Raw genomic sequence first — 25180 nt, forward strand, 5'->3', positions numbered from 1 at the left:
TAACAAGACGACCTCTGCCTCCTGGTCTACTTCTGGGAGCACTGTCGCTACTCTGCTCTGCTTGTTTGCAAGATCGAAAAGCCGTGGTTGTTTGGTTTACAGGATGCGGGCATCAGAACCATCTGCCTGGTCTGGTGTTTCTTTAATTAAAACTTTAATTACAGATATATCTCTGCACAGATACGTGCTGTCTATCAGCTCCTGCTCTTAATTACCTGTGCTAATGAGAGCTGAAAGGAGAGTGAACGTTGGCTGGGTGTCTCTTACGTGCCAGCACTCGTGTCGGACGGTGGAACACATGCCAGGGCAGGTAAGAGAAACCCAGAGTCAAATGCTGCCACCAACCTGGCCCCCTCGCTGTCAGTCCTTCTCCCACCACTACAGAAGGAGGAGAAAAGCCCTCTGGCTTCTCCCGGCGGGGGAAACAAGAGCCTAAGAGGGGAAAAAACACTCCAAAGGATCCGTAAAGAGAGAGGGGAGGACTGAGGCATCGCAGGCTGACCATCCACGTGCTGTGCGGGCACCCACATCTGTCCTGTGGTCTAAAGCCTATGATTCTGAGGCGTGTCACCTGGTGCCATGGCAACCAGGGCCCCGGTTTCCCGGGAGAGGACAACTGCCAGAGAGAACACACAGGAGCTGCATCCCACATGCTCTGACTGCGCAGCGTCCCCACCACCGCCTCAGCCAGCAGTCACCCCACTGCTGACGAGGGCAGATGTTCACTGAAGAATGGCAAAAGTATCTTCCACAGTTGGACCATGTTTCTTATCCTCCTCACTGCCTCCTGAGGGGTTAAATGCCATCAGAACTGCCCTTAAGGGGTCTGCTCAGCCCCTCCTCCATCACCCTACCCCCAGGGTCGGGCACTTCCTGTAGCCTCCCAAGGCACACAGGCCACCATGCAAGGCCACGGGACACCCACACACCCCGGGCAGCACAACTGAGGGTGCTGAAGGCCTCTGGGAAGGGCCTGTCCTCTCGGGAGCGGCTCCCCAGCACCAGACGGGGGGCCTGACACCTGACCGCAGATCTTCCAGCAGCAAACACACCAAAAGCTGGATGGAAGTGCCACTAGGGGGCTAAGTCCATCACTGCCCCACACTCGGTCCTAGTTAGTGATGGCGCTTCTCAAACAGCCATGCCAAGTTATCTACCCAAGATATACCACCCAACTCAAGGTTGATGATCACAAACAAAATCTGACAGTTTGTGGAGTGATTCAGGGAGCACCTTCACCTCTGAAAGACAAGTCCCAGGACACATGGAATCAACTACGAGAAACACCAGGCCCCTTGCAGGATTTCAAGCGTTTAAAGCCTGACGACAGATACATTCAGAAGTATTTGGCACATGATGGAGAAAAAGTGAAACAGGGGGAGGGTAAGAAAGAGAAGGGTTGGGGAGGAGAGGGAGAATAAATGCACACGAGACAGGGAGAGAAAAGAGAGTGAAAAGGCAAAGGAGAGACCACCCACTGCTTCATTTTGCCCCACAAGCAATCTCCAACCCGGTTTCTGTGATGGTAAGATGCCCGCTCTCAGAAGACTACCTCCTACTGAGGTCAGATGGACTCTCCTCCCACAGGAAGGTGGCTGGTGGGTAAACCACCAAACTACCCATAAAGGGCACTGCAGATTACACTGCAACTCAACAACTAACAGCACCAGCCCGTGTGCAAGACGCACAAGTCCACGTGTGCACACATCAGCTCCAGGTATGCCTTGCTGTGAGCACCATAAATATCCTGTGTCTCTCCACGCTGCTGATCAAGTTTCTCTGAACTGGCAGCCCCACGCTTGGGATGGAGTCAGGGCTCCAAGATTTAAAGCTGTGTGGTAAAGAGCAAGAGCAAGGAAGCCGCTGCCCGGAGCCCCTCCAGGCGCCATGTGAAGGCAGGGCCTTCCTGCCCGGGGCACTGAAGGCCTGATTAAGGCAGGGGTGCTGGTAGCTGAGGGACAGGAATGTGTGCAGAGGAGGGCAGAATTTCCTGTCAGGGGAGCCGCCAGGTTTGCCAGCAAACAAAAGCAGCGGGTCCCAGAAGTGCAGTACCTGGACTGAAGTACTGGACTCAAGACCCAGTTTTGTGACCCACTAGGGGTGACCCCAAAGGAGCTCATTTAACCTGCCTGTGCATCGGTGTTCTCAGGGACCAGACGGAGTTAACGAACACCATGGAGCTCATAGATTAATGTAGGTAATTACGTGGAAACACTTGGAGAAACAGGACACACAGCAGTGACTTCCTTCTTCCTTATTTTACCGAGGATGGAGCACTGAAGCCTCTCACAGCAAAGCAAAAACCTCTCAACGCTTTCTGACTCTTCAGCTCGCTAGACAGCTGACTGAAGCTAAGAGAGAATGAGCAAGTGCTGACTAAGCAAAAAATGGGGGTCTCGCCCACGGGTCTTTCGTGCATCTCCTAATTTAGCCTAAATTAGCCAAAACCAAAGAACCTACCATTAAAGGGCCAACAGGCTCTTAATTATCTAAACTTGTCTTGTTAAGTGGTTAAGAACCCAGGTTTAACTTGAAGCATCTGAACTAGCACTGGTTATTCCCATAAACCAGTGGTCCCCAACCTTTTTGGCACCAGGGGCCAGTTTTGCGGAAGGCAATTTTTCCATGGGGATCTACCTAACCCAGGGATCGAACCTGTGTCTCCTGCATTACAAGCAGAGGAGGCAACTGAGGCACAGAAAGGTTAAATGGTGGTCTCCGCCAGGCCACCTGCGAGGGGCCAAGGTGGGAGGCAGGATTCCACGCAAGGCGGCCGAGCTCCCAACCGATCACCAGAGCTCTCACTACCACGTCTTCCCGGCATAAAGACTGCGGCTGACAAGAGCACAGCCCTCGCATGAGGTTCCATTTCAAAGCCACCTTTCTTCTGGGCTCCCAGGGTGTCCGTCATGCATTTTCATTTATCCTGCCAACAACCCTAAAAAGCTAGTAGGAGACACACAGTCCCCACGTTTCACACAGGATAAAACTGAAGTCGAATCAATGAAATGTTCCACAAACCCCTGTACATTAAGTGGAACAAATGATTTCACTGATTTCAACCACAACATGAAAGCCTTTTGAAGTCTTTCTATTTGAGTTTTTGAGTCTTGTGCGTCGCTACCTCACAAGAGACCCCTGGCACATCTAGAGACCCTGCCGGTCCAAAGCAGGTCTTCTGACTCTCAGCCTAGAGTTTTCTCACTGACTCATGCTCACAAAAACAACATCCAGATGACTTACAACTCACTAGAATTCCTAAATACTAACCAAGTAAGCGCTGCTCACTGACAATAGGTAACAAATGTGACCGTATGTATACCAGCTCTGACTAAATTGCAAAATAAAAATTATCACAATGAAGACATTTCTCCTGGGTGCCTATTAACTGTCTCCTCAGCTCCTACTGGACTTAAAGTGTCTGACTGTCTTCAGAGGACTGGGAGCCTTCAGAGAGATGTCAAGAGGCCCTGATTCTGTCAACAGGGAGCTGGGACTCCCTGGGGACCAGCAGCCAGCTCCCCCTCCGGAGTCGGGCAGACACAGGACTGCTTTAGCAAGGAGAGTGGATCAGACCACCGTTCACAGCCCCTCCAGCCCTGCCATGTCTGTCCAGCAAATTCTGAGCCACACGCTATCCTTCTTCTCGTGCTAGAGAGGAACAAATAAAAGGATGCAACCTGGAAAACATTCCCACACAACTCTGAAAGCATTACCATTAAAGAAAAAATCACCTTAAAATGCAAGGTTGGGTAAGTAAGCTGCTCCCACTCCTGGAACATTCATGCCCTTTCTGGCTCTGTAATCACGGGATGTTTTACCTACTCATACTTCACAGCTCTGACATTCTGCAATTCTATGAAAAGACACCCAACAGGCCAAGGGCAGTTTCCCAGGTACGTTAAGTATAACAGACAAAGACGAGCAAGGAGGCCTGAAGAAGTGTTCGTGAGCATTCCGATCTCCAATGAGCAGCTCACTACAACTAATTTTAATTTGTGGTTCTAATGAATGACATAAACTTTTATAGGTATCAACAAAGCTCAGAGAGGACTTAAATCCATTTCAGTGCTCATTTAGCAGCTTCAGCTGTGTGCAATTAAAGCATCAGCATTAAATGTTGGAGAATAAAATAATGAGACACTTAGAAAATAATCTGTGCTTCAGCAGGCCATGCTACAAGATGTCACATGATTTTTCTTTTTTTTAAAGAACATGATTTCTCAGGAATATCTTGCCAGTTCAAAGAATTAACTTAAGTTTGACTTTTATTTTTAAATCTCAAGGTTTTTCTTTTGCTTTTGAATAAGAGTTTTCTGAAAAGTGGAATACAGTTGCAAATGCATTGTCTGAAAAGCAGTCATAAAATAGCATGCGGCATAAAGCAGTCAGTCTGGTGTATGGACCATCAGAGCCAACTAACCAGGTTTCAGCAAAGGACATGTCTGATCACATTAGAAATGTCATTCATTCTTAACTTACATCTCAAATAAAGGATAAAATACTAAAGAAAGGGGAAAGGTGAATTTTGGGACTGAGACAACTTTCTTATCTTCCAGCCCATATGTGGAATTCAAGGGCTAAACTTTTTCTTCTACCAACACTTGAGAATATAAAATGCAATGTGAGGTGGTAGAACATGGCAGCAGAGACCAGTTAAGTTCAAGTTGCCACCACTTCTGAAAGAAGGAGAGTGAATCTGCAAAGGAAGGGGTGTGTGTTGACCATGGTGATGGTGGGGAGGTGTGTGTGGTGACCATGGGGAGGGGTGGGGTGGGGTGGGGGCACAGGGGTAGGGATGGGAGTCGGGTGGGGGAGGAGATGTGGGTGTCTGGGGTGTGTGCAAGTTACATGTGAACACCAAGTTCATCTGGCTACTGCAAAACATGAATAGAAGAGGAAATATACTGTGTGGGGAAATGCACTCATTAAACTTAAAATTTTAAAAGGATGAAAACACAGATTACACTTTATTTTTAAAACTGAAATGAATTTTAATACAGAAAACGAAGACAGCATTTTGCAAGTTTATCGCTCAAAGGGGTATTGCTATTTGAGGAAATCAGCGTGTTACACTCTGAGAGATGAAATGTTACAGCTTGTACACCAAAATCAAAAAATGAAATTAAATTAAAAAATGAAATGGTTACCAAGGTAATGCAGGTCAGGGGATCAAAGGTGAAGGGTCACACATTATTAAAAAGAAATCCAAAAGGACGGCTGCATCATGATCTCTGCAAAACAAAGGAGCTCCAGTAAGTAAAACTCGCACCTCCCAGAATTAAACTCAAGTTCTTGAAAAGACGACGCCCCCTGTAACTGAACACAGTCACTGCTGAGTCCATGTCGAGACATTTTTAATTAGGTACAAAACCAAATTTTAATTACATTTTTTAAATAAAAATTTAACCATTCAATCATATTAAACCGCAAATATCCCCCATTACAAGTGACTGAAGTACTGACATTTCCACTGGACCCCATGCCCCCGTTTTCGGGAAATGACACTGTTTGTTAAGTTGCCAACATATCAGAAATCTAATTTGGTCACAGCGTGGTGAGTTTTTTCTTTTCTTCTCCTCAAGGAATGAGTTCCAAAATTGAGTTTTTGCAAATTTGTTTCATTTGAAGTAGCTGCATAAAATTTCCATTATTGGAACATTTAGTATAACAATGTTCTAGAAGACAGCAATAAAGTGATACATGATAAAATAAACTGTGTAACTATATCTATTAAGATCTGTTCTCACATTCAACTCTCACTGCACAGGGGGGAAAAGACATTTTAAGCAAAATAACTTGCTATCTCTACTGGAATTACACAAAATTAATAGAAGCTTGACATAGGAATATCTTAACAATGGAAAAAAGTGTATGACAGTTGAGGCCTCAATTTTCTGTTGTAATTTACTCATTTCCCTCATTAACAAACAAAAAAGGACATTAACAAACCTTAAAAGGACAGAAAGAGCAATGGTTTTGTTTTGCATCATGTAGCCACTGCAGAAATCATGACAAACACACTTAACTTTGCGGCAATAGCAAGTATAACAATTAGGAGTTACAGTAAATAATTTCCATATTCCTTTCACTAGTAAATAAAATGACTACTATTTTATTTACTAATGATCTTCAGTCTTCTCTCTACAACTAAACTTGAGCGGGCTACACTTCCTGATTTAAGGATCCAATCAAATTTCTTTGCTTCTTGCTGTACAGTGAATTGTAACAGGCAATAGAAATAATGCCTCTCTATCTAAGAGGGGAAAAGGGAGCATCACTAGCAAAAACTTTAAGTACCATTCCTTCTTCCAGCCTCCAAGGAAAGCTTCAATCTTACAATATCTAACATTTGCGTTTACCTTGATAAAATCAAATTTCCTGAATACTTTCCTATTAAAATAAAGACAACTGCCCCACAGGATTTTATTAAGAGGAATAGGATATTCTTTCTGGTGGCTTAGAGCTATCAATAAATAAACTCTATAAGGATTTTTGTTCCCCCTGATTAGGTTTTGTTAAGAAATAACTGGCAGAGCTTCATGCACTAAATACAAGTGTGTTAGTGCCTCAAGGCCACATTTCTAAAAACACGGCTTTTATTTTAAAGTTTCAGAGCTACTGATAAGTAAACTAGCCTTTCATTTATCTGGGATGCTCCTCTCCAGTAAAGTCTGTCATATATGAATTTGTTGCTGGGAGGCATGCAAGCAATTTTGAACACTACAGAAGGAATCAATACCCCATCAAAACAATGCAGATGTTGTTTTAGTAGCACTGTTACTCAGACCACTTTAAGCATGCTTACAAGAAAAGGCAAGAAGTCAGCAAGTTTACCATTAGCCGAGTTTTGTTTTATTAAAATGTTTCCCATTAAAAATGAGAAAAGGTACATTCAGATCCAATATATGTACCCCTTCATTACCAAAACACAAGCATTTATTTAAAAACTTCTTGACAACAAGAGGAGACAGCACTTACAGATGCTTTTCAAAAGTGTTCTAAATCATTTCTAAAATTCACAGACTCAGAAAAACGTGTTAGCCCAAACTTTCTACCAGCTTAACCCCCACTGCAAGCTGCAGACACCAGTCTAGGCCAACGTGATTTGATTCTCCAAGTAGTAAGGAACTGCTCTCTGAGGTCCTATAAGCACTACAACCAATCAAGTTTCCACAAATAAATCCACGAAACTGAATATAACCTAAGTAATAAACACAAACAAGAACCCTCCCCACCCAAGCACTTAGAAGTTCTGACAATTTGAATAAATTTGTGCCAGTAATGACATTTTAGGTAACTTAAAGAAAATCTATGAAGGATTTTAGCCAATGTTTTTCACATGTGTTTGCTATTTGGGAAAGAAAGGGCTACCAGGAAGGAGTTTACCACGCCTCTAATATTCAAGGACCCTAGAACCTAATTAGGGCTTCCCTGGTGACTCAGGCAGTAAGGAATCTGCCTGCAATTCAGGAGACCCGGATTCGATCCCTAGGTCAGGAGGATCCCCTAGAATGTAATTTAATAAGTAAAAAGAGGGCAAGACTACTGGGAGAAACAACAATAATCTCAGATATGCAGATAACACCACCACACTAATGGCAGAAAGCAAAGAGGAATTAAAGAGCCTCTTGATGAAGGTGAAAAGGAGAGTAAAACAGCTGGCTTAAAACTCAATATTTAAAAAACAAAGACCATGGCATCCAGTCCCATCACTTCATGGTAAACAGATGGGGAAACAATGGAAACAGTGAGAGACTTTATTTTCTTGGGCTCCAAAACCACTGTGGATGGTGACTGCAGCCATGAAATTCAAAGACCCTTGCTCCTTGGAAGAAAAGCTATGACCAACCTAGACAGTATATTAAAAAGCAGAAACATTACTTTGCCGACAAAGGTCCATATAGTCAAAGCTATGATTTTTCCAGTAGTCATGTACAGTTGTGAGAGTTGGACCATAAAGAAGGTTAAGCACCAAATAATTGATGTTTCCGAACTGTGGTGCTGGAGAAGACTCTTGAGAATCCCTTGGACTGCAAGGAGATCAAACCAATCAATCCTCAAGGAAATCAACCTTAAATAGTCATTGGAAGGACTGATACTGAAGCTGAAACGCCAATAATCTGGGCACCTGATGGAAAGACTCGACTCACTGGAAAAGACCCTGATGCTGGGAAAGACTGAGGACAAGAGGAAAAGGGGACGACAGAGGATGAGAAGGTTGGATGGCATCACCAATTCAAAGAACACAAGTTTGAGCAAATTCCTGAAGCCTGGTGTGCTGCAATCCATGGGGTGGCAAAAAGTCAGACACAACCGAGAGACTAAACAGAGACCACTGGGGCCAGAACATCTGGGGAGCACGGATTCAGCTGCGACAACCAGGAGCTACCCACTTCCTTTTTCCCAGAGACACAATCTGACACCTGCCTACTTAACCGGAGGTCTGTTGAAGCAACAGTTCTGCTCCAGATTCTAGAGGCTATGGGACATGAGTAACTTTTAATTTTTTCCCAAAAGACTGGCTTAAGCTGAAACTTGAGACACAAAACACTCTCCTAGCCCCCGCTTCCTGGGCCCCAAAGAGAGTCCCTCAAGGACTACAAATGGACTGGATTCATAGATACCAATAAAAGTGAAAACTGAGGGGTGGGGGAAGGGTGGTCTTTGACCCCAAATAAATCCATCAGTGATAGAACTAGCACTTTTGCAGCAAGGGGTAGAGAAAGACAGTCCTCTTCCAAATGACGAGCAGTATATAAAATAAACAGGAAATGTTCAAAAGTCCTATACTACCCAAATTTTAGGAGCACAACTAGCACACACCCTACCCTCAATCTGAAATTGGAAAGAAAACTGTACAACCACACAGGTGACTTACATTACTACGGTAAGAAACATACAAGGTTTCACTCTGACAAGACCAACAAGTCACCAGAGTTCTAGCAAAGAAGACTTTTCCAAAGAAAGGCTCACCCATATTAAGTTCTCACTGTACGGACAACTTTTTAAAGAACACATTCTCCAACATGCTCAATCTGTACTCTGAGTTTTGGGGGGTTGTTTTTTGTTGTTGCTGTTTCAGTGTTTTGGGGGTTTTGTCTGTTTATTTGCCAAGGACCAGCCAGCATTTATAAACACAGAGAATTGGCTCATTCCTCAACTAAAGAGACACAGAACAAAGAACGTCGTTTCTAATAAGGTTAAATCATAACAGAAACGCTGCCATTTTCACCTCAGGCGTATACTTTCAAAATACACACAAAAACCAGAAAGAAATAAAAAATAAAAAGCCAAGAAAATTCAGAGTCAGAGAAGCTAGGAGACAGTTGAAGAAACCCATTAAAACAGAGTTCTATATACTTTATTAATTCTTTACAAAATGGCTATTAACGCAACAATATAATGCTTTCTGCAACAGAAACTAATCTCAGCAAGTGTACTCTGAGAGCAAAATGAGAATGTCCAGCCAAAAGTTTATTACAGTGATGGGGCATTAAAAAAAAAAAAAAAACTCGAATCTATAAATATAAATAAATATGTCACCAAAATGTCACTCAATAAAACAGACAATTCACTAGAATAAAATGCACTTGAGCTAAGTATATCCTTCAGTTAAGTGGGGATTATATTTCTATTACCCTTTCATCTTAGAATTTGTTAGTTTTTTTCAGCATATTAGAAGTACTGGTTGTTTGAAAAACCAAGACAAGAAAAGCACTTGGTCTCCACGAATGCGGTTCTTCCAAGTGCACCCAGGGGGGCACCGCCAGCAGGAGGTGTTCCCTCCCCTACCCCCTACCCCCTTCCCACTACAGCCACCCTCTCTGCCATTTTTTTCAACCTTTCTGAAAATACATTTTCTCTGCCAAGCTTCTCAGTCTGTTCTAAAATATACGCCTGTTTCTTAAAACTTTCTATAAGTGATACAGCACCTACACCTGCAATCATCATATTCAATTCTAGGTTTCAGCAGTAGCTCTACTGCTCACTACTCTATGACCTTGGATAAACTAATTTTTTAACAAAGTCATACTTTCTTCACTTAAAACATGAAGATAATGACATCCCTACCTTATAGGGCTGCTGTGAATATTAAAGAAAATAAGTAATACAAACTGAGCAGCAGAGTGCTTAGGTCTTAAAAAGCAGTAATGCCAGCTCTGTGGTTACTATGATGATGGTGCTGATTATCTTCCATTCTTTTTCTGATCTGATTCTTTACAAGGTTTACAAGAGGACTACTGCTCTCTCCATTATTCAGATGAGCAAAGGTTAACATTCAAGACGTAAATCTTAAAAATGGCAGAGCTGGAACTGAAATTACATCTGTCCAGCCTGTCCTGCTCCATGGCTCTGCTCCTGACAGGAAAGTGCTCCACACGGGGCTCTGCACACTAAGGTTCCCAGTCATGTTCAGGGAGTGAGACAATGAAAGGACAGGAAGGCCGTGCGGGGCAGCAGAGGGGACTGCACCCTTCTAGATTCATTACATACCAACCACAGCATCTTACACAGGGCATTCAGGACACTTTACTCAAGGGAATCACAGAAATAAACGCAAGGACTTACTTGCATACAAAAGAAGGAGGAGCAATTATTTTCCATTCTGCAATTCTACTCACTAATTAAAAGACAAATTCATTCAAAAAGTATATACGGAGAGCCTAACTATAGAGAAGGCTCGGTCACCATGTCCCGGGATGTGCAATGAAGAGCAGAGAAGAGGTTCCAGCTTTCTCTATCTTGAGACTGAGGCAAGGATTCAGACATGGAACAAGTCATTTCAAGCACCTTGAGCAGTTAAGAAGTGCAGGGTGCTATGGAAATGCACAGCAAGGGCACCTCATGGATTCTGCTGTGGAGGGCAAGGGGGAAAGAGGCAATTTTCCTAGGGGAAATAGTGTTTAGCTGAGATCAGCAGGATGACAAGGTGGAGGTGGACCATATCCTAAGAAGAAGAAAAAAATGGCCTGTCGCAGGCAATATGGGAGGAAGGACCTGAGAACAGGCAAGGAATTCAGGGGAAGAAACCAACGGCTGGAAGAGAGAAGGGAAAAGGGGCCAGGCGGGAGGCTGGGTGGGTGACGCACAAGATTTCACAGGCCTGTGCACAAGGCTGAGAAGCTAGATCTTAAGGACAATGGAAAAGTATTCAAACAACTGAGAAATGCGGTACCATAATCCAACTGGCATTTTTAAAAAACCACTCCGACATCTGGGTGGGAGCAGGCAAGACTTCAGGCAGAGACAGGGGTCCAGGAGCTCTCTAGAAGCCGTTTGGGCACAAGTAATTGTCGACTGGCCTGGAGAGGTGGCTCTAAGGAGTGATTTAGACAGAATGGAAATTTATGTGGAAATAGAACTGGTAGGCTTGGATTCAATACGTAAAAGATGAAGGAGGTGTCAAAAATGACCTCTGAGAGGAAAAAAAGTACCAACTCTAGATTGGAGATACTTGATAAGCACTGCCTCAGCCAGGTGCTGAAGGTTAAGAGTATCACAGTGAAAAGTCTTGATAACAAGCACCCCTGATCTGATGAGATGAGAAGGGCTCTGCATCTCCACAGTCTTCCTTCCCAAAACCCGTAATCCCAGCCTAATCACAGACCAAACAGCAGACCAACCCAAACTGAAGGACACTGTACAAACGCCTGATCCATCAAGGTCAACAGAAACAAGCAAAGTCTGAGCAATTGTCACAGTCCAGAGGAGCCTGAGGGGAAAGGACAACTAAATGCCATGTGGCCTCCTAGATGGGGTCCTAGAGCAGAAAAGGACACTAGGGGAAAACTAAGGAAAGCTGAAGAACGTGTGGAGTTTACAGTCCTGTAGCAGTACTGGTTACTGGTCAGGGTGAACGTCCACTTTCACTTTATTAGGATCAGTGGGAGTGGGGGACACATGAACTGTCTATGATGTTTTTGCAACTTTCCTAGAAAGCTAAAACTACTTTTTAATGCACAGATGGTGACTGCAGCCATGAAATTAAAAGACACTTACTCCTTGGAAGGAAAGTTATGACCAACCTAGATAGCATATTGAAGAGCAGAGACATTACTTTGCCAACAAAGGTCTGTCTAGTCAAGGCTATGGTTTTTCCAGTGGTCATGTATGCATGTGAGAGTTGGACTGTGAAGAAGGCTGAGCGCCGAAGAATTGATGCTTTTGAACTGTGGTGTTGGAGAAGACTCTTGAGAGTCCCTTGGACTGCAAGGAGATCCAACCAGTCCATTCTGAAGGAGATCAGCCCTGGGATTTCTTTGGAAGGAATGATGCTAAAGCTGAAGCTCCAATACTTTGGCCACCTCATGAGAAGAGTTGACTCATTGGAAAAGACTCTGATGCTGGGAGGGATTGGAGGCAGGAGGAGAAGGGAATGACAGAGGATGAGATGGCTGGATGGCATCACTGACTCGACGGACATGATTTAGAGTGAACTCCAGGAGTTGGTGATGGACAGGGAGACCTGGCGTGCTGCGATTCACGGGGTCGCAAACAGTCGGACACAACTGAGCGACTGAACTGAACTGAACTACGTTAAAACTGGCCTCCAGGTCTGCCTTGGACACATGGGAGGTGTCCTTTTTTGAGACAAGAAAGACAGAGAGGAACACCATGAGCTCATTTCAGACACTCTACACAGGACCAGCCTGTTAGACTCTGCCACAGAATGGGTGGGCAGCTCTGGTGGGGCCCTCGGCAGAGGGAGCTGAGCTCAAAACAAATTCAGCATGCAGCACACCCCTGGAGGGGAATGTGGAGGCAGCAGGAGAGGAAGAAGGCTCACTGAGAGAGAGAGAGACCTTGGAACAGAGAGAAGGAAAATCATTACCCTTGGAGAGACCGAGAAAGTAAACAGGACAGAATGTGGGCACCAAAGTTCAGTTCTGGCAAAACATTTTTTAAAATATTTATTATCTGTTCTTATTTTTGGCTGTGCTGGGTCTTCACTGCAGAGCACAGGGCTTCTCTAATTGCAGCGAGCCGGGACTACTCTTTGTTGCAGCAACACGGGCTCGAGGCACGCGGGCTTCAATAGTTGCGGTGCACGGGCTTAGCTGCCCTGTGGCATGTGGATGCTTCCCGGACCAGGGATCGAACCTGTCGCCCCTGCACTGGCAGGAGGATTCTTAACCACTGGACCATCAGGGAAGTCCCCTAGCAAAACTCTGGTTTTCTAAAGTCCAGTAAGACAACACAAACAAAAAGCGGCAGGTAAGTCTGAACTTGCTGAAAAAACTACCACAAAAATAAAAATAGGTACAGACTTATTCCATATAAGACATGCTCAAAGATGTATTAATACAACACAAGAGAATATAGCCAATGTTTTGTAATAACTGTAAATGGGAAAAAATAATAAAAATAGATACAGTTTTTTGTAGCACAAGTTAAAAAAAAATCAGGAGCCTTCTCAGCAGGCTGAGGGAGCAGCAGGGTCACTGAGAGTGAAAATGAGTATCTTAGAGGTGAGGACCTCAGTTGATTCCTGAGAAATATCCACATTTACCAGTCACACGTGAAGAAGGTCAAGTCAAGCCCTGAGAAAAGCCCACCTTCAGACGTCGGGAAGAAGACAGTGGAACATCTAACACTAGGAGAAAATCCAAGGCCACACGTCATCCCGGAGGCCAAAGGGGAAGGCACAGTCAACTTGTGTGAATACATCTGAGAAACCAAATAAAATACTGAAAAATGCCCCTCATCTTTACCAATTCTGAGGTCACAAGTGATCTCGCTCTGAAAGAGGTTTCAGCAAATAATGGGAATTAAATTCAGATTGGAGTATCTGAATAAAAGTGAAAAAAAGAAAACCCAAACTCTCACAAGAAGTCTGGCTCTCAGACTTGTACACCCTTATTCAACGCAACATTACTTACAACACCCAAAGGTGGAGGCAACCCAGGTGTCTATCAATGAATGAATGGATACCACAGTGTGGTATGTACATAATGAAATATTATTCATCCTTTAAAAAGGAAGGAAATGACATGTGGCTGAACCATGAGGACATTATGCTAAGAGAAATAAGTCAGTCACAAAAAGACAAATGTAGACTCCCCTGATCTGAGATAATTAGCGTTGTCAAATTCAGAGACAGGAAACAGAAAGATGCTTGCTGCGGCTGGAAGGAGATGGCAACGGGGAGGAAGTTACACAACTGTGTGAATTTACTCAATGCCAAAGTATTATATACTTTAATGTGGCTAAGATGGTAAATTTTATGTTATGTACATCCTACTACAATCAAAAATTTTAAAAAAGAAGTCTGGCTCTCAAAATGTTAAATTCTTATCAAGCCATAATGATTTACAATGAAAAATATTTATAGCTGGACACTTTAACCTAGATCAACACTTTCTAGACATGTCCCTGAAGACGCGTGTCTCACACACACACATCACAGATGCTGGTCCCCTCGTGCTCTGAAAGGGGGCCTGGACCCCACAGACCCCAGGTCAGTGGGCTCTGATCCCAAGAGTACTCATCTATTAAACCTGTATGCCTTATAAGTACTTTTATATTTGACGTGTTCTAAGATGTGTGGTTTTTCCTGTGGTCATGTACAGATGTGAGAGTTGGACTGTGAAGAAAGCTGAGCGCCAAAGAATTGATGCGTTTGAACTGTGGTGTTGGAGAAGACTCTTGAGAGTCCCTTGGACTGCAAGGAGATCCAACCAGTCCATTCTGAAGGAGATCAGCCCTGGGATTTCTTTGGAAGGAATGATGCTAAAGCTGAAACTCCAGTACTCTGGCCACCTCATGCGAAGAGTTGACTCATTGGAAAAGACTCTGATGCTGGGAGGGATTGGGGGCAGGAGGAGAAGGGGACGACCGAGGATGAGATGGCTGGATGGCATCACGGACTCGATGGATGTGAGTCTGAATGAACTCCAGGAGCTGGTGATGGACAGGGAGGCCTGGCGTGCTGCGATTCATGGGGTCGCAAAGAGTCAGACACGACTGAGCGACTGAACTGAAGTGAACTGAACTGAAGATGTGAGAAGAGCCAGCAGGCGATGGCTACAGAAATGAGGATTAGAGATCATTTCAATTCTATTTTCAGTGGCAAAAAAACTTGCTTTACAAGGGGGAAATCCCTGTAAGAGACCTAAATTTCTGTTAATAAGTGAGTGTTTAAACAATTTATGGTAACATTCAGGAAAAATAGTTGCTTTAAATTGGTTTTCTTCATCAACCCACAACTTCTGCTACCAAAAGGAAAAGGAAAAGAATGTGACCCCAACTTACAGAAACTAGTAACAGGTCATTTAGAGAAACAAAGGAACCTCTACTATTAAGTCACACCCCACTTTTGAAAGATAACTTTAAGGATGGATGGACTAGGGGCAACAATTTTCTCTTCATGAATTGTCAGATTGACAAGAACTAAATCAGTGTGTAAGGAAAAAGCAAAGAACAATGTGGCACTGATGCAGGCCTATGATGAACAGATCAATGAACAGAGAGCATTCAGATACAAAACCACACGTTAGTATTTGTGGAAATTTAGCACAAGACAAAGGCAACATTTCAAATTAGTAGGAAAGGATCAATGACTCAATAATAAGCATCTATTAATATATGGGGGGAAAAAAGCTTTACCTCACTCTGTCCATATTACCCAAAATGTTTCTGTGTATTAAACATCTAAGGGGAAAATTCAACACAAAGAAGAAAATCCAGGGAGAACACTTAGGAACTGGGGTAAAGAAGCCTTTCCTGGGTGTGCTTTCAAGGCCAAAGAGACTCAAAGTCTGAGCGCATGACCCACAGGACTGACATGAGGATGTAATGAAGAAAATTAAGACTGAAATACAGCATGCTAGCCAGGAAAAAAAATGAAACTTTTTTTTTTTTTTTTTTAAAGAAAAACACAGAAATCAGAAAGGGTAAAGACCTTACTAGAAAAAAGAACAAAAGAATGAACAGATAATTTTAAAAAGTAACACAAAGTGGCCACATGAAGAAAAGCGAATTAAAAAGAATTTTTTCACCTGAAAGAAACAATTTTTTCACCCCTTAGACTAAGAAAGATAGAAAAACTGTAATACCTGAGTCAGTCACTTTAGGGAACTGAACATTTTCCTATTCAGCTATAGAGAGTGTAGTGGCACCTTTCTAGAAAGAATATGGCAAATGTTTACACTCTCTGGCGAGCAACTATGTTGGCAGATGTCCTTTCCTAAGACAATAACTAGAGAAGTGTGCAAAATACTGAGATAAGCAATAAGGGACTGGTTTACAATTTTTATAGAAAAGTTAAGCTCTTATACTCTGGCCACCTGATGCAAAGAGCCAACTCATTGGAAAAGACTCTGATGCTAGGAAAGATAGAAGGCAAAAGGAGAAGAGGGCAGCAGAGGATGAGATGGTCAGATAGCATCACTGACTCAATGGACATGAGTTTAAGCAAACTCCAGGAGATAGTGAAGGACAGGGGAGCCTGGGGTACTCCAGTCCATGGGACTGCAGAGTAGGAAATCACATATCAACTGAAGAACTATACTTTTCAGTTATGTACAGCCACATCCACAGGTGCACTGGCGTGGGGAGAAAACCAAAGAGGTATCCATGATTCCTTGGAGGGGAGGGGCTGGGGAGGAGTGTAACACACACACATCCCCCACTTTGAGGCAGAATAACTCTTAAAGCAAGACAGGCTGGAAAAGAACCTCAATATATTAGTCAATACATAATTCCAACTTGATTTTTAAATTACTAAAAACACTCACCTCTCAATTGGTAATAATACCTAGAAGGATAAGTAGATCTGTAAATTATATTAATACAACAGAGAAACATATAAGGACAAAACTAATGTCATGAAACTAAGCTAACTCAAAGAATTCAATACATAATTGAATAATTCAATCCTTTCAAAGCAAATGTAATTGTAACTTGAGTTGGGGATATCAATACTAATATCCCTACCATATGCAGACATTCCCTACAATAAATCTTCATCTACCACTAATCTCATTTGGGTCCCTCAGTGTGAGATAAAAGAAAATAACTTGGGTCTCTGGCCCCAAGTACTGGCAGAGAATTCCTAAAACCCCATAATTTCTTAAGTGATAAGAAGAACATCTTTGGTTCCGATATCTGGTCTTTGACTTCGTCCCTGACCCAGAGTTCCTGAAACCCTGGCAAACTCTAAGTGATAAAAACACTAAAGAGCTACTGGGGCTACTCTAGGTGGGGGTGGGGGTGGGGGGACGGGCTCCAAGATGGCTACAAATGGGGCTGGTCACCAAAAAGACCAAGCGATGAGTGGCAGCTTGGAATTTTCTGCCCCCCACTCCCAATTCTTCAGAGAGAGGCTGGAAATGGAATTAATAAGTGATCAAGAGGAAACTTCCCAAAAATCCCAACAGTACCGGCTTTAGAAAGCTCCCAGATTGAGGCTGTGAACACCTCCACACTGGGAAAGCAACACACCCCCAACTCCACAGGACAGATACTCACCACTCTCTACGTCCCTAGCGACTGGACAGTGCCTGAAAAAAGGCGTTCATAGAATACAGACTCCGCCAAGGCAAGCTCAATGTCTATTTGGCCCTCTCTTATGTATCTGATAACAAACACGATATCTGCTATAGAGAGAATGTTTAACAACATTTATTAAATAAATGTTGAATGAATATGAGGGATGGGGTGGGCTCCGTAATTCTATTCCTAGGCTCAGTTGGTAAAGCATCTACCTGCAATGCAGGAGACGCAGGTTCTATCCCTGGGTCACGAAGATCTGCTGGAGGAGGAAATGGTAACCCACTTCAGAATTCTCACCTGAAGAATCCCATGGACAGAGCAGCCTGGAAGACTACAATCAGTGGAGTCACAAGAGTCAGACATGACTTAGTGACTAAACCACCACCAGCTTCCATCAAGTTCCACCAGAGTGACAGAACAGAGACGTCTCCGCCCTGCAGGAAGCCACAGCCTGCCCTGGAGACCAGGCATGGGTCTCAGCCCTGGGCACCACGGGGCCTCTTCCTCGAGGGCTCTGCCTCACCCTAGAGGATGCAGCTCCCCTCTATGTGTGCTATTCTTACATTCTTTACAGTTCTCTTGACTTTTTATGAGCCCAATCCCGCATTACTTCCATTCCCTCATACAGTGAAAAATGGTCATTTTTTTAAAAATTTCTTTTATATAGGCAAAATGAAAAAACCTGAATGGGAAAAAATTCTGCAAATGATATGACTGATAAGGGATTAATATCCAAAATATATGAGCAGCTCATAGAGCTCAACATCAGAAAAAAAAAAAACTGATTTAAAATATTCATAGTAAATTTTTTCTTTCTCTTTTCCTTTTCCTCCTGATTTGACCCAGACTGATACAGATTTATCAGGCTTCCCTGATAGCTCAGTTAGTAAAGAATCCACCTGCAATGCAGGAGACCCCAGTTCACGATTCCTGGGTCAGGAAGTCCGCTGGAGAAGAGATAGGCTACCCACTCCAGTGTTCTTGGACTTCCCTTGTGGCTCAGCTGGTAAAGAATCCACCTGCAATGCAAGAAACCTGGGTTTGATCCCTGGGTTGGGAAGATTCCCTGGAGAAGGGAAAGGCTACCCACTTCAGTATTGTGGCCTGGAGAATTCCATGGATACAGATTTGGAATTAATTTGTGTGTGTGCAGTGAAAGAGTTACATTTCTTTTCTTTTCCCACATGAGTATTTAACTGAACACAGTTACTGAGAAGACTGTCCTTTTTCTGTCATTTTGCAGAGCCTCCTACGTGGTAAATCAAGTGTCCAAATACGAATGCAACTGTGTCTGGACTATTCTGCCTGGCTGGTCAACTTGTCTAGCCTTTCACTAAAGTTACATTATTTTAATTACCATAGGGTAAAATTAAGTCCTGCTATCCTGTAGAGTAAGTCTGCTCAGATTGCCATTCTTCAAAACTCTTCTGGGCATCCTTTGCTGTCTACATTTCCAAGCATATGCTAATATCAGTTTGTCAAGTTCATCAAGGAAACAACTACAGGCATTTTTATTGATACTACATGAAGGCATATTTGAATTTCAGAAGAATCAACATCTTACAGCATTGATTCTCCTAATCCATTAAGATGGTATACCCATCTATTTATTTAGACCTTTAACTTCTCTCAGTGTTTATCTTTCCCTGTACAGATGCCTTATATTTTGTTAGACTTAGACTTATTCTGTAAAATCGGACTGTGCATGCCACCACAAATGATATTTCTACTTCACTTTTTGTTGATATACAAAATTGCAATTGTGTCCAGAGTTACTCTGAATCTTGCAGCCTTATTAATTGCAATAAGTTATGAGGTTTTTTTCCCTACATACACATGCCATCTACAAAACCACAGTTTTATTCTTTCCTTGCTGATTCTTGTACCTTAAACTTTTCTTGTTGTATGAAACCAGGTAGTCTCTAAAGAAAGTCATTAACAGTAATGGTAAAGATAACTTCTTTCTATTGCCAGTCTCAGAAGGAAAACTTCCAACACTTTACCATTAAACATGATTTTTGCTAAAGGATTCTTTTAAGTAACCTCTATCAAATTAAAGAAGCTACTTTTTCCTCATAATGTGTTATGAGATTTCACTCTGAATGGATGCTGAATTTTACCAACGGCAATTTTTACATCAATTGACAGTATCACAGTATTTTTCTGTTTTACCCTATTAACTCAGTGATGTCTGATAGATTTTTCAAACAGTAGACCTATCTTTGTAATAAGTCTGATACTGATTTAAATCTTCTGAAATCTGTCAACACTTGCTTTATAGATAAGCAATTTTGATAAATGTTCCATGTGTATATAAAAGCATGTATAATCTAACAGTTATGGGTGTAGAGTCCTTCATATTTCATGTTTCATTTTCAATATTTGTTGTTTTCAATCTCCTACTTCTCTCCTCCTATATCTAATCTACTGGCAAACCCACTATGATCTCAATTAGGTCAAGCTTGTTAAGTGTGTTATTGAGATCTATATCCTCAAACCAGTCAATCCTGAAGAAAATCAATCCTGAATATTCATTAGACAGACTGATGCTGAAGCTAAAACTCCAATACTTTGGCAATGCAAAGAACTGACTCCTTGGAAAAGATCCTGATGCCGGGAAAGATTAAAGGCAGGAGGAGAAGGGGATGACACAGGGTGAGATGGTTGAAAGGCATCACCGACTCAATGGACATGAGTTTGAGAAAGCTTTGGGAGATGGTGAAGGACAGAGAAGCCTGGCGTGCTGCAGTCCATGGAGTCACAAAAAGACCAACACAGCTGAGCGACTAAACAACATCCTTAGTGACTCTCTGTTTACTCCATTAGTTAGTAAACTGTACTAAAAACCCCCACTATGATTGTAGATTTGTCTACCCTTTGCTAGTTTTGCCAATTTTTCCCTTGTGTATTTTGACACCATGTTTTCAGGCACATATAGATGTAGAACTAATGAATTGAGTATTTCATCATTTTGAAATGTCTCTATCTCCAATAATGCTTTTCCTGCCCTAACTTCCATTTTACTAATATAGGTACACCAGTCTTCTACTGGTTAGTGTTTGAGTGATATGTCCTTTTCCATTTTACTTTCCACTTGTATACATCCTTAGAAGTAGTACAAAGGTGTGAAATCCACTTTTTAAAAATTTAATTTCTCAATCTTTGTTTTTAACTGAAATTTTTAGTTCACTTTATTTAATACAATTATTGATATCCAGGGTATAAATCTATCATCTTACTGTTTACTTCCTAATATCCTCATATGCTCTGTTCCTCTTCTACCTGTCTTCTGTAGGATTAATCAAGTTAGTAGTACTAACTACCCCTCCTTCTCTTCTATATCCCCTTCTATTAGTTTAGTAGATATATATTCTTTTATTGTTCTTTTAATGAATATCCTAGCAACTACAACATGCATCCTTGACTTATCAAAGTCTGCACTAAATTAATAATTTTACCACCTCCTAGACAATGCAAAGACAACAGGATACTAACTCTATTTACATCTCTACAACTTATATGCTATTATTATAGTTTTAAACCACATATATATATTTTAAACCACACAAGACATTAAATTATCATTGCTGTTGTATACATCAACATTCATTTGCATTTACCCTCTCTTTGGTCTCCACTTTTTCCTATATCTTAAAGCTGCCATGCAGGATCAGTTTCCCTTCTGCCCAAAGAAGAATCTTCATTACTCCCCTTTAGTGAACATCTGGTGTGCATTAATTCTCTCTGTTTTGTTGGTCCAAAGAGATATTCTTGTCTTCTCTTTTGGAGGATGTTTTGCTGGGTATAAAGTTTCAGTCTGGCAGTTTACATTCTTGTTTACATTTCAAAATTACTGATCCACTGCCTTTTGACTTCTATTGCTTGTGCTGAAAAATCAGCTGTTAGTCTTATTGCCCTTTCGAATGTAACATATAATTCTTCTCTAACTATTTTTTAAGATTTTCTCATTATTTTTGGTTTTCAGCAATCTTAAATTTCAGTGAGATTTTAGTTGACTTTATCCAGTGTGGGGTCTACAGTATTTCTTAAATTTGTGATTTGAGGTTTGTATGTTGCAGAGAATTTTCAGTCATTATCTCTCCAAATACAGATTCTACACTATTCCTCCTTTCCTTCTTACTGGGATTTCAATTACTCACCTGTTAAATATTCTCACTGAATCCTATGTCTCTTAGGATCTTTTACATATTTCCCATCCATTTTTCTCTGTATATTTAATCATTCTAAATATTTATTTTCAATTTATTACTACTACTAATCTACAGTTAAACCCATCTATCAAGATCTTAATCTCCGTTAATTTAGTTATAGTCCTTCAATTCTAGAACTTACATTTTTTAAAATTTTTATTGGAGTATAGTTGATTTATAATGTTATGTTAGTTTCTGGTATACAGCAAAGTGAATCAATATAGAGTAATGTGTATATGTCAATCCCTATCTCCCAATTTATCCCTCCCTCCCTCCCACATCCCCTGGTAACATAGAATTTACATTTGTTTTAAGTTCCAATTGCCTGATTCTTAATCTTGTCTTTGATTTCTTTAAACATATTATATACTAGGTGATGAGCACAGGAAGGCTGAGAGGAGCTACTCCACGATCAAGGTCAGGAGGGGTGGCTGTGAGGAGATACCCCTCATCCAAGGTAAAGAGCAATGGCTGTGCTTTGCTGGAGCAGCTGTGAAGAGATACCACACGTCCAAGGTAAGACAAACCCCAGTGAGACGGCAGGTGTTGCGAGAGGCATCAGAGGGCAGACACACAAACCATAATCACAGAAAACTAGTCAATCTAATCACATGGACCACAGCGTTGTCTAACTCAATGAAACTAAGCCATGCCCTGTGGGGCCACCCAAGACAGGCGGGTCATGGTGGAGAGGTCTGACAGAATGTGGTCCACTGGAGAAGGGAATGGCAAGCGACTTCAGTATTCTTGCCTTGAGAACCCCATGAACAGTATAGGACACTGAAAGAGGAACTCCCCAGGTTGGTAGGTGCCCAATATGCTACTGGAGATCAGGGGAGAAATAACTCCAGAAAGAATGAAGGGATGGAGCCAAACCAAAAACAATACACAGCTGTGGATGTGACTGGTGATAGAAGCAAGATCCGGTGCTGTAAAGAGCAATGTTGCATAGGAACCTGGAACGTTAGGTCCATGATTCAAGGCAAACTGGAAGTGGTCAAATAAGAGATGGCAAGAGTGAACATCGACATTCTAGGAATCAGCGAACTAAAATGGACTGGAATGGGTGAATTTAACTCAGATGACCATTATATCTACTACTGCAGGCAAGAATCCCTCAGAAGAAATGGAGTAGCCATCATGGTCAACAAGAGTCTGAAATGCAGTACTTGGATGCAGTCTCAAAAACGACAGAATGATCTCTGTTCCTTTCCAAGGCAAACCATTCAATATCACAGTAATTCAAGTCTATACCCCAACCAGTAATGCTGAAGAAGCTAAAATTGAACGGTTCTATGAACATCTACAAGACCTTTTAGAACTAACACCCAAAAAAGATGTCCTTTTCATTATAGGGGAATGGAATGCAAAAGTAGGAAGTCAAGAAACACCTAGACTAACAGGCAAATTTGGCCTTGGAATACGGAATGAAGCAGGGCAAAGGCTAATAGAGTTTTGCCAAGAGAACGCACCGGTCATAGCAAACACCCTCTTCCAACAACACAAGAGAAGACTCTACACATGGACATCACCAGATGGTCAACACCAAAATCAGATTGATTATATTGTTTGCAGCAAAAGATGGAGAAGCTCTACACAGTCAGCAAAAACAAGACCAGGAGCTGACTGTGGCTCAGATCATGAACTCCTTATTGCCAAATTCAGACTGAAATTAAAGAAAGTAAGGAAAACCACTAGACCATTCAGGTATGACAAATCAAATTCCTTATGATTATACAGTGGAAGTGAGAAATAGATTTAAGGGCCTAGATCTGATAGATAGAGTGCCTGATGAACTATGGATGGAGGTTCATGACATTGTACAGGAGATAGGAATCAAGACCATCCCCATGGGAAAGAAATGCAAAAAAGCAAAATGGCTGTCTGGGGAGGTCTTACAAATAGCTGTGAAAAGAAGAGAAGTGAAAAGCAAAGGAGAAAAGGAAAGATATAAGCATCTGAATGCAGAGTTCCAAAGAATAGCAAGGAGAGATAAGAAAGCCTTCTTCAGCAATCAATTCAAAGAAATACAGGAAAACAACAGAATGGGAAAGACTAGGGACCTCTTCAAGAAAATTAGAGATACTAAGGGAACATTTCATGCAAAGATGGGCTCGATAAAGGACAGAAATGGTATGGATCTGACAGAAGCAGAAGATATTAAGAAGAGGTGGCAAGAACACACAGAAGAACTGTTGTACAAAAAAGATCTTCAAGACCAAGATAATCACGATGGTGTGATCACTCACCTAGAGCCAGACATCCTGGAACGTCAAGTCAAGTGGGCCTTAGAAAGTATCACTACGAACAAAGCTAGTAGAGATGATGGAATTCCAGTTGAGCTATTTCAAATCCTAAAAGATGATGCTGTGAAAGTGCTGCACTCAATATGCCAGGAAATTGGGAAAACTCATCAGTGGCCACAGGACTGGAAAAGGTCAGTTTTCATTCCAATCCCAAAGAAAGGCAATGCCAAAGAATGCTCAAATTACCGCACAATTGCACTCATCTCACACGCTAGCAAAGTAATGCTCAAAATTTTCCAAGTCAGGCTTTAACAGTACGTGAACTGTGAACTTCCAGATGTTCAAGCTGGTTTTAGAAAAGGCAGAGGAACCAGAGATCAAATTGCCAACATCCACTGGATCATGGAAAAAGCAAGAGAGTTCCAGAAAAACATCTATTTCTGCTTTCTTGACTATGCCAAAGCCTTTGACTGTGTGGATCACAATAAACTGTGGAAAATTCTGAAAGAGATGGGAATACCAGACCACCTGACCTGCCTCTTCAGAAATCTGTATGCAGGTCAGGAAGCAACAGTTAGAACTGGACATGGAACAACAGACTGGTTCCACATAGGAAAATGAGTATGTCAAGGCTATATATTGTCACCCTCATTATTTAACTTATATGCAGAGTACATCATGAGAAACGCTGGGCTGAAGAAGCACAAGCTGTAATCAAGATTGCCAGGAGAAATATCAATAACCTCAGATATGCAGATGACATCACCCTTATGGCAGAAAGTGAAGAGGAACTAAAGAGCCTCTTGATGAAAGTGAAAGAGGAGATTGAACAAGTTGGCTTAAAGCTCAACATTCAGAAAACGAAGATCATGGCATCTGGTCCCATCACTTCATGGGAAATAGATGGGGAAACAGTGGAAACAGTGTCAGACTTTATTTTTTTGGGCTCCAGAATCACTGCAGATGGTGACTGCAACCATGAAATTAAAAGATGTTTACTCCTTGGAAGGAAAGTTATGACAAACCTAGATAGCATATTCAAAAGCAGAGCTATTACTTTGCCAACAAAGGTCCATCTAGTCAAGGCTATGGTTTTTCTAGTGGTCATGTATGGATGTGAGAGTTGGACTGTGAAGACAGCTGAGCGCCGAAGAATTGATGCTTTGGAACTGTGGTGTTGGAGAAGACTCTTGAGAGTCCCTTAGACTGCAAGGAGATCCAACCAGT

The 25180-nt window shown here is 42.1% G+C and overlaps 1 protein-coding gene across 3 annotated transcripts in view; it reads right to left on the reverse strand.

The window, feature by feature from the left end:
- CAMTA1 (calmodulin binding transcription activator 1) overlaps positions 1–25180 on the reverse strand; it is a 979917-nt gene that overhangs the window by 893033 nt on the left and 61704 nt on the right. Inside the window, exon 4 of one of the 3 annotated variants that reach the window (XM_018060412.1) lies at positions 4952–5234. The exons of the other annotated variants lie outside the window; for them this stretch is intronic. Coding sequence (XP_017915901.1) covers positions 5226–5234 — 9 coding nt within the window. The 3' untranslated portion in view covers positions 4952–5225. Of the gene's footprint in view, positions 1–4951; positions 5235–25180 lie in introns of those variants that run through there. 3 annotated transcript variants of the gene reach the window in all.

This window comes from Capra hircus, chromosome 16 (genome assembly GCF_001704415.2).
Source record: "Capra hircus breed San Clemente chromosome 16, ASM170441v1, whole genome shotgun sequence".
In the NCBI taxonomy this organism is placed as follows: domain Eukaryota; kingdom Metazoa; phylum Chordata; class Mammalia; order Artiodactyla; family Bovidae; genus Capra; species Capra hircus.